General features: G+C 41.6%; 1 protein-coding gene across 2 annotated transcripts in view; it reads left to right on the forward strand.

Moving 5' to 3' along the window:
* The first annotated feature begins 6519 nt into the window (after positions 1-6519).
* eml1 (EMAP like 1) overlaps positions 6520-14048 on the forward strand; it is a 35548-nt gene continuing 28019 nt past the window's right edge. For both annotated transcript variants that reach the window (XM_053335118.1, XM_053335117.1), the window contains exon 1: positions 6520-6771. In XM_053335118.1, coding sequence (XP_053191093.1) covers positions 6705-6771 — 67 coding nt within the window. In that variant the 5' untranslated portion in view covers positions 6520-6704. The remainder of the gene's footprint in view (positions 6772-14048) is intronic.

Genomic DNA, 14048 nt, shown 5'->3' on the forward strand with positions numbered 1-14048 from the left:
CATCGGAAGCACTGTAAACATACTGTTATGAAGTGTCACACCGTCAGCCTTGAGGACTGATCATGGTTGCATCGACCAAAGGTAAGATAAGATAGGAAAAAATTGTACTTGTACGTTCCTAATGGGGAAATATTGTCATGTTACTATCAATGAAAAATGTATGCTTACCATAGATATAAAACGTTTTTAAGAATATGCAAAGAACATGACCTATAAAATGTAGTGCTTTTCTCATAAAACTAACACACAACTACTTAGAAATAAAGGTGCTAAATGCTAACATGCTCACAGTGACACTGCTAAGGCAGTAGGTTTACTATGTTCACTATCTTAGTTTAACATTCAGCATAATTAGCACAAAACACAACTGATGCTGATGTATTCTGTCACAATTTCACAAAAATTCACTTCATTCTGAGGGAAACATTATTATGTGCACCAAATTTCATGGCGGTCATTCTACTAGTGTCAAGACATTTCAGTTGAAATCAAAAATGTCAACCCCATGTAGGCGCTACAGTAGATGAGAAAAACAAGGGTCAACACAGTCAATAGGGTTCATCCTTTTGGACCATTAATGTCTAAATTTCATGGCAATCCATGTGATAGTTTTTTAGATATTTCAGTCTGGACAGAAGTGGTGGAACAACCAACTCATAGACGGAAATTACAATCCTTTGAACTATATACCGCTAATGTGACTTAAAAATGTATTTTAGGTTACAAAAAATGAACACCAGTCCGACAGTCTTTCACTGAATGTGTTGGCATAATGGCCAGACATCTGAACTCATAAACAGTTCATCATTAATAGTTAATAAATGAATAGCAGTTGTTTCACAGTGAGGATATTCTGCTCACAGTTTCCTGTTGGCTCATTGTCTTAGCCTTGGCACAGGCACATATTGGGTGACCTTTGATACCTGCTGCTACATTTACATTTAACACATTCACCTCTCATTTTTCACAATAATTTCAGTAAAAAGTAAATCATCCCAGTTTGACATTGGATTTAGGGTAAGCCTAACCCTAACATTTTGTTATATCAAATTATTCATTTTTGTGATCTTATTTCCTTGTGTCTTGACTTTAAAGGACTGTAACTGACTGTAATATTGAAGCATATCTAAACTTTTATTGTTGCACATGTACACTAGCATATGCAATACTTAAGTTGTAGGTTGTATGTTGAACATACAATATCCTGCTACATTGTGCAATACCGGTGCAATGTTATATTCCATGTTTTATGAGCTGTAATGGTTGTTATTGATGCCATTGGTGTTATTGTGGTGTTGTGTGGTAGCTTTATTTTTGTTATTGTATGAATGATGTAAGGCATGTTCCAAGAGCCCACATCACAAAGTATGACGCATCTATAGCTTAAGATAACAGTCTAAAAATATGTACAGTATGTACATGCAGTATTTAGCTGACAGGTTATCTAAAAAAAACCTGGTCATATATGTGTCCTAAGGCTTTATCTAAATTCTGTCTTTATATGAATCATTAAGACCCCAGGTTGGATTAATTCATCGTGTAAAGCACAAAACAGCCCAATAACCAGGACAGACACACAGATGGTGGCTGAATCGTACAGAGGATTGACCTTGTTTCCTCAGCTCTGGATTTGATTGTGAGTAATCCTGTCCCACTGACAGACTGACTGATCATCTGTTGATAAAATAAATGTCAGCAGTTTCTTTCCTCTCTTTGGAAAGAAGAAATGAACAACACACTCTGTTTGATTGTGACCTTCAAATGCTTCATGCGAGCCAAAGCTGTAAAAACACAGTCAGCGGGGCAGGTGAGAACTCAACAGGGACTTACAGGCCGAAAGCCAAGCCTTGTTAGAGGTCTCTTGTGCAAGACACTGAACCCCTGCCAATTTTATTATGGTAAGATTGCTGGACATGACTCATAGAGCTGACTTTTTAAGGGCTCTTTTTGATTCTGCATTATGAAATGGTAAACCAAGTAGCAACGACCACTGCCTAATGCTGAAGCCAATGCAGAATATATTGTAGATTAGTGCTGGCATAAAATGAACAAACAAATTCTAAGTGCAAATTAATTTGTGGGTTTGGCACACCTATCATTAAAATGCAACTTTGGTCACAACTGGACAGTTCAATGTACAGGTTGTGAATGTACAAACAGATGCATTTAGGGCGCATTGATACATATTCGGAAGTGGTGTGGCTCTACTCTTTTAGCAGGGTGTACGCAAATGTGTCCTGGGCCACATTGAAGAACCGCCTACTCAACCGATGTCCTCTGTGTAAATGGAAGTATGTACTCATTTGTGCACCAACAGCATCATATTAAAGTGCAAATCAACAAGAAGTTGCCACAGCAACAGGCAAAGTTAGTTATCTTGGATGGAGTACACACGAAACATGTTGTCTGGTTTCATTGTCAGCATTTTGGATTTTGATTTTGCCTGCGCACAAAGGTCTTTGAAAACTTCTTTGCATTCTAATGCCATCTGTGAACTGACGTATTTAGAGTTGGTCACTTGTGATCGGATCAGCCAAGATGCATGTTAATGCCAGGTGTGAACAGGACCTTAGATACGCATTAGGTTGGTACTGGTACATACTGCCTCTGGAATTTGCTAAACATTTACACTCTAAAGTCTGACACTAATTAAAGCCTTTGCTTTCTCCCACATACTTGTTTCATATGTCACCGGTTTAGCTGTGTTAAAAACTTACTGAATGCTGTATTAAAGTGACATGTTTGTCCCCCAGAACTAAAAACTCATACTAGAGTCAACTCAACAAGTTGCTATCAATATTTGTACATGCTGATCTGCTATCAGTGTGCCGAAGAATACTGAACACCGCTCAGGGATCGCCATAATCATTCATGTACCACAGCCAGTATTATTTAGCCTGTTAGCTTGCTAGCCTGTGGATACTTGGCTGTTTGCAGACTCCAGAGATTTTCTCTGCTGCAGTTTAGTTGATGCACTAGTTAGACTACTTCAGTGCCTGTTGATAATGGTTTTACATTTTATTGAACCATCTTTATTTTTTACTTTGTCATGATACAAATTTGAGTTGATATTTTTTCCATATTTACTGCAAAAAACACATATAAGTAGCATCAACGCATCATCACAGTACGTAAATTAAAAAAACAAATTCAAAGACAGTACCCTGCACTCCTTTTTATGGAGGGTCCTGGCTGCAATTGCAACAGATCTTGCCAAGCATTAATGCAAATCTGGGCTTCAGACCAGGTCCAGTGCAAACCAGTGACTGATGTAACACCTCACTACATCCATCTATATATACAGTCTATAAGTCTACAGTGTATAGTCAAACTCAAGACACCATGTTTGATAGCTATGCCACTACAACAAATGACAATATTCTAGACTGGGCTTTATTTTATAAACATTTACACTAAATTAAGCCTGACTTACTGCATGTGAATGTAAATGTAAAGTACATTTATCTTAGTGTGACTGAAGTTTGGTTGCACAACAAATTTGTAAAAAGCATCTTTCCCTGCATCCACATTTGACACAGATCGTGTTTTGGGATGGGCACTTACAGTATTTGTTAGTAATAATGCAGCACCATCAAGTGAGCATCCTCTGGATTCACTGATTGGGTGGTGCTGCTGGACATGGGGAACAATTGGAGGGGGTGGCAGGGTGGAGCAGCAGCGGTTCCACCACCTGCCACCTGCTGTGTTGTAGGTGGGGTTTAGGGACCCATGGGGTGGTGATGCAGGGGTGGAAGGGTGGGGGGTTGGCTGGAACATACCCCCATTTTAGCCGCCTCCTCTCACGTGAGCATAAGCACAGAGAATCCTGCCCCTAATCTAGATCCCAAATCTGCCCCAGAATGAGCTTTACAATAATCTGAACCCCCTTCAGACAAAACACCAGCGTGACTCACGGTCTTTGCAGCATAACACACAAAGGATGTTTACAGTTTGTGCTGCTTACATTAAATTCCTTTCAGTATCTGAATCAAAACACTGGAAGTTGCTGCTGTTTGGTGGTTAGGCTATTTGGGTGGTTAGCATGTTTAATGTTACCTAAAAAAAATCATTCTGTGTTTGTTTAATAAGAATTTTAACCATAAATCCAGAAAAAGAAAAGAGTACAAATAGTGTAGAGGTCATGTTTTGAAATGTTAATATCCTCGTGATTTCACCAAACAGGTATTGCAGTGTGCAAATGAAACATGCGTCACAAAGAGCACCTTGTTTTTTCACATAATCCTGGTTGCTGCGGCAGAGCACGGTAGATCTGTCGGTGGCTTAATGTTATTGTGTAATAAGTGAATCGGAGTGCAGTGTTTTCCCGGGGGAGAGGAAGGAGAGACTGAAAAAACTGTCTCTGAGGTCAACAACACGAAGGCCTTCAACCATAAACTAATCAAGGCCTCACTTATCTGCCATTAAAAGGTGCTCCACTGCTTCCCTTTCATCCTTTTCTTAAAGGTCAAATCTAGCCGAGGACACCTTTGAACCAGAAAAGATGCTAGATATTATGACAGATACCTGAGCATCATATTATATCACATCTACCGGGCTACTATAAAAACAGTGAGTGAAACAAATATGCCCTTTGTAGTCTTTGGAGCAAATCTTCCTTTGTGTAATTGTTGTGATCTTGGAAGAAAGGGGGGGGAGTGTTTCCAACATGAATATAGGCCACAGACACTCTCTTCTTCTTTAGGGATATTATTTTGTTCTGCAAGCTTGAACTATAAATAATGCAAAGAACCACCCCTCCCTCCCTCACATGCACATACACAACCCCAGTCTGAATTAAAAAGCCTGTTTTTTTCTATAGGGTTTCCCCTCTTTCCCTCCCTAAACTCCCTCCCTGCTCACTTTTTAATTTGCTCCTTCTCTCTACACCCTGCACCCTCCTCAAGCGCTCTCTCACTCACTCTCTCTCTCTCTCTCTCTCTCTCTTTCCTCAGTTCTGTCCCCTCCCCCCTCAGTCCCATTTATATCTCTTTTTCCTCAACCCCCTTTCATTCTCTTCTCTCCCCCTCGTCCTTGTTTTAAGGATCCCTCCGTCTCTCTGCAGTCTGCAGCAGGGCAGATAAGACAGACAGAGGACAGAATGATAATCGCGTTTAGCCACAGAAGCGATCCTTTGGCAGTGCTGAGCTCCCATGTTTAGTGGCGGCTGCAGAGGCAGTGTGACGTCAGTTTGTTGTGGTGTCCCCATGTGACTCTGTACTGCTACTGTGTGTGTGTGTGTGTGTGTGTGTGTGTGTGTGTGTGTGTGTGTGTGAGAGAGAGAAAGAAGCAGTGGACTGCTCTGTAGACCAGTAGTGCCGCTGTCATTTTGGTAACTGATTATTGGTTTGGTTTAATTCCTCTTTCCTCCTCTCATCCGTTTACTGTATCTCTATACTTTTTTCCTCTGCTCTCCTTTCTTCCCCTGCACTACTTTATCTCCTTTTCTTTTCTCTGCTTCCTTCCTCAACCTTGTCCTTCCCTCTCCTGTTTTCTCCTTTCCATTCCTTTACTCTTCTCTTCTCTTCTCCTCTATCCTCCCTTTTCCTGTTTTCTTCTATCCTTCTTTCTTCTCTCTTCTTCTTTCATCTCCTCATCTATCCTCTCCTCTCTTACTCATCCTTGTCCAACCCTCTCCTCCCTCTTCTTTCCTTCTCTGTCCTTCTCTCTTCCCTTCTTTCTCCTTTCCTTTGCTCTTTATCATTCTCCTCTCCTCTGTTCTCTTTTCTTCTTTCCTCCCCTCATCTATCCTCTCCTCTCTTACTCATCCTTGTCCAACCCTCTCCTCCCTCTTCTTTCCTTCTCTCCTCTCATCTTTAGCCCTCTCCTCCCCTTTCCTCTTGTCTTACTGCCTTGTCCTCTCCTCTCTCCTCCTCTTCTGTCATCTCCTTTTCTTTCTTTCCCTTGCCTATCAATTCTCCTCTTCTCCTGCATTATCGTCTTCTGTCTTCCCTGCTCCTCTGTTCTCCTTTCCTCTTCTTTTCTCTCCTCCCTTCCTCTATCCTCCTTTCTCCTCTCCTCTCATCTAGCAGAGGAGGAGGGTCTATCCAACAGGCCCAGCCCCCCTGCGCTCTGACTCGTCCACACTGTGTGACAGGGGAAGGCTGGGCTGTCCCAAGCATTATCTAAACACTCTCACACACAAGCTCTGACACACACACATACAGGCACACACAGTAACTGCCAATGCCAGAGTCCGCCTGCGTGCATGCTCAGCTCAAGCCCTCTTAAAGCTGTTTTTCTGCTGAAGATCAGCGAGAGCTAACGACACACAGCTGCCTCTGCTGAAGACAGAAGAAGGACAAGAGGAGGGGAAAAGAGGAGGAGGAGAAGGGAGGAGAGGACGAGCGCAGGGGAAAACAAAACCACCAGCAGCCTCTCAACTTCTGTCTCTGCGTCTCTGGCGGTCCAGCACAGTCATTCTTCAGTGGGGAGTGTTTTCTGCTTAAGTTTAAGAGTTTTTCTGTGAAAGGGGGTGGGGGAAAAAAAGAAGACGAGAGGTTGGAGTTCACATGACATAATCGGAGTGAGTGGGTTGCCATGGTGATTCACCCAGGGAGCCTGACCCGTGCAGAGTGAATGGAGGGAGCGCCTTGGACGCCAAGTGAACGATAAACTAACGGAGTGGAGTCACCAAAGAGAGAGAGGAGAGCAAAGGAGTGGTGGATAACAGAGGGAGCAGAGGAGTGGAGCAGAGAGGGCTGAGAATGGAGGACGGGTTTTCCAGTTACAGCAGCTTGTATGACACCTCATCACTGCTACAGTTCTGCAACGGTAAAACTAACTAATTCTCTCCTCACTCTTTCCTTACTAACCCAAACCCATCCCGCCCTTCTCTCAGCTGCATTTCTCTGGACTTGACATGTCACCAGCTGACTGGCTAAACTTGACACCAAGTGTGTGTGTGTGTGTGTGTGTGTGTGTTTGTACCGACATGAACTATTTTGGCTGCAGCTCCTATGGGCTTTGGCATAAAAAAGGGAGTTCAGTCTTTATGTGCTTGTGTTAGAATTTCATTCTAACACTCATTGTTAAAACCTGTCAGCTCTTTTTATGAACCAATAGATGTAGAGCAGATTTAACAGGGGAAGCATTTGATTCTGAATATTTACCAATTTTTTAATGTGAATCGTGCAGAGCTAATCTAGTAAAGTCCCACAATAAAAATACAGAGATGGACATTAGCATAATAGGTTGCCTTTAAATCTTTACTTCAGAGGACATTTACAGAATATTGTCAAAAGTCTCTGAAAGCCACCAGCCACCAAGAGAGCTAATAAACAAAGAGGGAGGATGAGGAACAGTCTGTCCTGATTACTGTGGTTCATGTCTGATGTGATTAGAGGGTATGTTATGCACATATTTCTCCCCAGTCCGCTGATTGTGGATCGTGAGGTTTGCAAAATGAATGACAGAATAGGACCCATTGCTCTTGATTTGCTCACAGTCCTAATGTGATTTATTTGTTGGCAGAGGGAGAAACCATACTTCAGGCTGCTAATGTTATGGGTGGGAGAGGGGTGACTCAGGGAAGGAGAGCAGCATGACACATCAATATGACATCAGTTTAGGATTTATTGCCAAGAAGCTGCACGTTGATTTAGAAATGTAATGCATAGTGTTTAGAATATTACTGAACTATGCTCAAAATGGTCCCATGTTTACAATATTCTTCTTTTATCCCAGTTCAACATGAGGACATATCATTCAAATGATGAATTGTTTTTGAGTGATGCTCTACTGTATGTTGGCCAGCTGGGTGATACCATCACTGCTGGCACACTGAAAAACTGAGCCCCCCACACAAAGGGGATTATCCCCAACACAATAACCAGTGTCTCTAACAGAGACTACTACTGTAGCAGAGCAACTTAAAAACAAGCTTCCTGTTAACTGAAGATACACATTCCACCTTAGTGACCATGCACCACCATTGTGTATATCTATGATTTTTCAGTGTCCACTGATCAGATACATTGACAGTGGTGCTGGTTAGTGAGTGTAAGCTATCATTGTTGAACCACAGAGGAACGTAACTGCCATCAGTGGATAATGAAAAATCAATAATATTCAATACTCTGTTTAAGCACCAGCAGTGGAGGGATGAGGGGATAGTATTGTCCAACAGAGCAAATCATGAATGTGGAATTGCCATGGATACTTTACTGTTTTCATGAATCACTGATGCGATGAATCCAGTTAAAAGCTTTTATTCCATATGGATTTCCCTTATTAAATTCATAGCAATCATAAAGAGGGTGAATTTAACTTTAGGAGCTTGAGAATAAATTGCTGCATTAGAGGAAGATTTTGAAGTTAAATTGTACAAAATTAACTACATCTAAGTATCTCTAAGTTATCTCTCTATGCATTATTATACATTCAGTGTGTGGAGGCATAACAGACGACTGCTTTCCTGCACTTGAAAAGCTTCTCTTGGCACATTAGGTCCATAAATTACAAATTAAAAATGGCATAGTGGCACAGTGTAAGGTCATGAGTAAAAAGGAAACTCAAACGTCTAACAAAGCTGAGGCATCAGTTGAATCCACAATTGCCATGTTAGAGTTCTGATTTCAGTGAAGGTTTGTTACCTTCCAGTTTGGGATACACCTTTTCTACTTAAATGTCATATTCCTATGTGATGAGCAAAGTGCTGAGGGTGCCAAAGATAACATCAAGGGCGGGCTGGTTGGATTAACCTGAAAAACAGGTGTGCAGTACAATAGCTGCATAATTTTCTCTAAGGTAACAACTGACCTTTAAAACCTCTTTCAAAAAACAGTGTAGTGGCAGGCACAGCTTTTCTTTAATGAGGTATGTAACACCTTTATGGCCTGTGAGGCTCAGTGGTTTGGTGACAGGCTCGACTCTTTTATTAAACATCTGGAAAATCCAAATTAAATCCTAAACTCTGCCTGCATTTAATTAACACAATATTAAGTCTCATTTTTAAGATTCTCCCTCGTTCTTCCTTCCATGCCATAGCCAAGAGCTGAGGGAGAGCCAGTCAGTTTGTTTGTAATCCTTCACAATGTCATGTTTCCTCTACAAGAAAGTCAATGAAAGAAGACATGCTGTTTAGGGGCTGTTGCCAGGGATTTTCCAACCTCCAGCACCCTGCTCTCTTGCTCTCTCTCTCTCTCTCTCTCTCTCTCTCTCTCTCTCTCTCTCTCTCTCTCTCTCTCTCTCTCTCTCTCTCTCTCTCTCTCTCTCTCTCCTCTCTCTCTCTCTCTCTCTCTCTCTCTCTCTCTCTCTCTCTCTCTCTCTCTCTCTCTCTCTTCCTTCACTCTCACACACACAAGCACACACACACACACTCACACTGAAACACACCCAGCGTAGACTGAACTTCATGGTAAGGGAGCAGCGCCTTGTTCGCTGTTCCAACAGACTGCTTAATTGGGTGAATGTTAGTTCAAATAAGTGTGTGCGTTTGTGGCTGTCCGAGCTACAGCTGATTTAAATGTACGGCGTGTGCGCACACATCTGCAAGGCCACTGTGTGTATGCGTGTGTATGTGTGTTTGGTCCTTAGGCCAGAGTGACATCATACTGTGCTGCTGCTGCTGCTGCTGTCCAGCTGAACCCAGATCCACACCATGCAAAGGCAATGATGCCATTCATTCCCTCTTTCTCTGCGTCTCTCTGTGGAGCTCCAACCAGACTATGTTCAGAGGACTAGGTCAGCTAAACTGCAGAAACACACACACACAGGCTGCAGTTTGTCCCCAGCAGGTCAGGGCTAGCTCAAGCTAACTGAAAATTAGCCCCATTACACACACAGACACACATACTGATTACAAGCTGTGGAGGAAGTGAAGCTTTTTTCTGTTAAATTACATTGGATTGTACTGGTTCCAGACAAGAGGACAGTTTTGATTGAATTAGTCAGTGTTGGTTGCCTGGTAATGAGATTGCTGTTGTTTCATAGCCTTTGCCTATTTTCTGATATCAAATTGGGAGGATTCATGTTCATTTTAAGAGATAAAAAAGGATAATTTGGTGTTATCATGACTTTAAAGCACAATACTGTTATGTTCTTAATCCTACTGTATCTTTTGAGTTTGATTTCAAGCAATCCTGAATGATTTCTATAATTTCTCTTCAGTTGAAAATTGTCTGTCCAGCAGCAAACCTTTTTTACGCAAGAAGCAACCCAATTCCAATTATCTGCTTATTGTTTATCTTTGAATTGCAACATGAAAGGAATGCTCTATTGGAAGTTGAATGCCAAATAGTAGATGTCGGAGCATCCTTGAAAGCACTGCAATGTAATGTTTTAAACATACCGTTTGCTCACAAATGCATTACCAGGGAAAGATAAAAATGTTCACTTTGATGAATAACAATGGATGTCATTGCTTGTCGTTTAATCTAGCAATTGTTTATTTAATTATTATTATTTGTTTAGTTTGTAAAATGATAAAGTAGTGAAAAATGCATCCATCACAATTTCCCAGAACTCTTTGACTTATTATGCATGGAATTCTTTCTAAAAACCTTCAGGCTATGTTTTGGAATTTGCCTGGTCATTATGTTGAGCACATGTATGCATGACCATTAGAGGAAAAACAGGCATTAATGTGAGTTCTTGTTCCTTAGCTCTCGATGCATCAAAAGCTCTGGATGCATTAATAAGTCAATCTAATAAGTAAATCCGGCTCACTTACAGCACTTTTACACAAAGACTCCTCTCCATCCTGATAAATCCATTCACCTCCATTCATTCATTTACCTTTTGAGCTAAAGATATCTGCCCTGATTTGGAGAGAACATGCCTTTAATCTCTGCAGTCCACACCCCTGCTGCACACCCACAGCACACTGGCACAGCAGCATAGCTTACCAGCAGTGGCACTGTTGCAAGATGGCACCAACACACAGACAGCTGAGGGGGCAGGGCAATAAACTCACTAATCTGAAGTGCGTAGAAAGAAAGATTTTGTTCAGGGAAACCAAAATCTTTCTAACCAAAAGCAAAGGCAGAGGGAAGTGCAGATGGATGCAGCAGACGTAGGCGAAGAGGGAAATGAATAAAGACGGAGGCTCATTTGATGTTTGCTGAGGCATTTTGATACACAGCAGAGGTGACACGGCTCCATCCGGTCTCCTCATGTTCTTGGCTATGCATCTATAGGTATCACCATCCAAACCCTGACTGATGATGGCACGTGTAGAGGGATTAGGATTAAAGCTCCGCTCACGTTATCACACAGTAGCCAAGTCAGGATGTCACAGAGGAGGAAGAGGAGTGTATCAGCCTGCATAGCATACTGGGGTGGTGGGATTCAATGACTTATGTTTACATGTACTGTTCATATACAAGCATTAAAGTCTTTATTTTCTTTCATTTACTTCATTTACACTTGAATCGTGGACTTGATATGCTCAAAAATTGCTTTCCAGGTATTTTATCCTCTTCCTCATTGTCTCCTTTTCCCCTTCTTTACTCTTTTCCCCTGGTTTCTTTTGACATTATCTATCAATGACGAGTAAAACCTGCTGGGGAAGCTGATCTACACTCTAATATTTCCTCCAGTCTTCACTCAAATAAAACTGCACAAAAATGTCAGCAGAGAAACAGTGAGAAGGGGGAAGTATTAGGAACTGATGTGTCTCTGTCGGCCGTTACTCATCTGTAACTTTAGTATGTATCACAGTAGCCGTCTATTAAATATCGACCTGAACGGGATAACTCATCCACTACTGCTGATTCATTTAAAAGGTTAGCATTGATTTCCTATAGCTGTGTCAGTAAGAGCACACACCAGTCTCCATTTCTTTTTATCCTCTCTCTCTCTCTCCCTCTCTCCCTCTCTCAGTGTGGCTGTAGTTATTGTACTTCTCATACTTTGACTGTGTCTGTCCTTCAACTTGCTTTATATTCCCTATTTCTCAGGCTGTGTTTCTTCCCATTTTCCTTCACCCTTCATCCCTGCGTCAGACTCTCTCACGCTCTTTGTTTGATCTTGTGCGAATGCCCCAAGTGCAGCTTAGAGTGCTTTTCTGTTTTTTTTTTTATCTCCAGACAGTCAGATATTGAACAGAGCGGTTTCAGTTTCTGTAGTCACGAGTCATCTTGCTGCCCCCACTCTTATCTCCTTCACTTTTTCCCCCCTCCCTTTTTTTTCCTGATAAGGGTTCGTCTCGCACTTTCTCTTTCATGCTGCAGAATAGTGAGCCATTAACTGCTAACACTTACACAGAATGACAGTGTGGGCTCATTAAATGTGCACAGCTTTATTGAATGGGTAAAGCAGGCTACTGAACAAACCACAGGCCCAGCAGCTACCCTGCATCTCCTGCTCTGTAGTGTATGTTGTCTAAAACAGCAGTGTAGAAAAGGCCCTAAAGTTATGAGTTAGAGTATTAATTACCTTTGCCTTTATGGGGCTTCTAGGTTTATGTACTGTTGGGTATCTGTTTATTCAGGGCTTGTAATTCAATGGGTGAACCAACACGTGTGAATGAACAAGTGAGTATTTATCCACTGCTTTACTTGTGGTATTTTATTTCCTTGTGTTGGCTACAGATAACTTCTGTCAGCCAATGTCAATGACAGTTTGGAGCCAAGGTGAGCTGAGGGCCATAAACTACAAGTAGTAATCTGCAGACTCGTAGTATCCACACAACACACCCACTTTGTGTAGTTAAGTCATGAGTAGTGGATGGTTTGGGTGTGAGGGGTTTAGGGTTGGGGGGGGGGGGGGGGGGGTCTTGTAACATGTTAGGGTTAGGGTTAGGGTAACATCACAGGGGCTGAGTCATGTAGTAAAGTGGGTGTGTGTTATGTAGATCTGCAAGAATGCAGATAGACCCTTCTCATGAACTAGCATGTATGAAGCCGGATAAAATTAGTGTAGTAGACACGTGATGATCATGTAGTAAAGTGGGTGTGTTGTGTGGATACTACAAGATAGACGTGCTCGTAGTAGTTTATGGCTGTCAGCTCCCCTGACTTATGGCTGTCAGCTCCCCTGACTCAGCACATCACATCAAAATATATCATGTTCAAAACATGTTCATATATTTCTTACTTGTTATTGATGCTATTAAGAGTTTTATGGTTGAGCTAAAATACAAGCAAATGAATCATAAATAATAGGAAGTGTTGGTAGTAGGCTAATTTACATTCTTAATTTGTGTGAGAAGTGTGTTGTGGTATACTGCCATAGTGTGAAAATGAGAGAAATGTAATTGTAGCTGTTTGATTACGTCTTCCGTTTATAATTATTGGAGCTTAAGCTTAAGTCATATTCATATCACTCCTGATTATTGTTTATATTACGTTTGGTAACATTATGTGTATTACTGCCTATATGGGTGAAATTAATGTATGCTTATGTTAGGTTGTATTTTGTTATTCTTTTTCCCTATAGAAAGCATAAACTGTTGGTTTCTGGAATACGTGTGTGTGTGTGTGTGTGTGTGTGTGTGTGTGTGTGTGTGTGTGTGTGTGTGTGTGTGTGTTACTGCAAATGTAGGAAGTAAACAGCATATCAACCATCTCTCATTTCATACTCTGGAAGATTTGGCCTTAAATGTTCTGGCTGACACACAGCCCAGACTGAGCACATTACTAGTCTCTCTTTTACAAGCAGATTGTGTTGCAGGAGGGTCAAGCTGTGTGTTATTGAAATGTGGTGGAGCCAGCAGATCTGCGGCTGGAAAATGATGCAACTTACATAATGAAAACAGTCTGGTGTCCACGTAGTGCCAGCCCTCGACACTGGTACCACGACGTCCTGAAGAATGGTCTACCCTTAATATTGTACCATATCCTGTAGATACTGCACAAACCAGAGGAGGGTTTATCTGCATTGAGGTGCATAATATCTGCAAAGGAAACTGTAGACAAAAATAGGCCACAAGCCAGGATCAGTTGTCAGGATGATGCAGAATAGAAATCAGCAATGCAGATGGGCATTTTGGCATAAATGTGTGCAGACTCAGTAATGATGTGTTACTGACATCTGTATCTACGTACATGCTGAGGTCAGTGAAAAGACATCTTTGCCCTATAACTCTAAAGGGCAGCAATTATGTAAAT

This window comes from Scomber japonicus, chromosome 16 (genome assembly GCF_027409825.1).
Source record: "Scomber japonicus isolate fScoJap1 chromosome 16, fScoJap1.pri, whole genome shotgun sequence".
Lineage (NCBI taxonomy): Eukaryota > Metazoa > Chordata > Actinopteri > Scombriformes > Scombridae > Scomber > Scomber japonicus.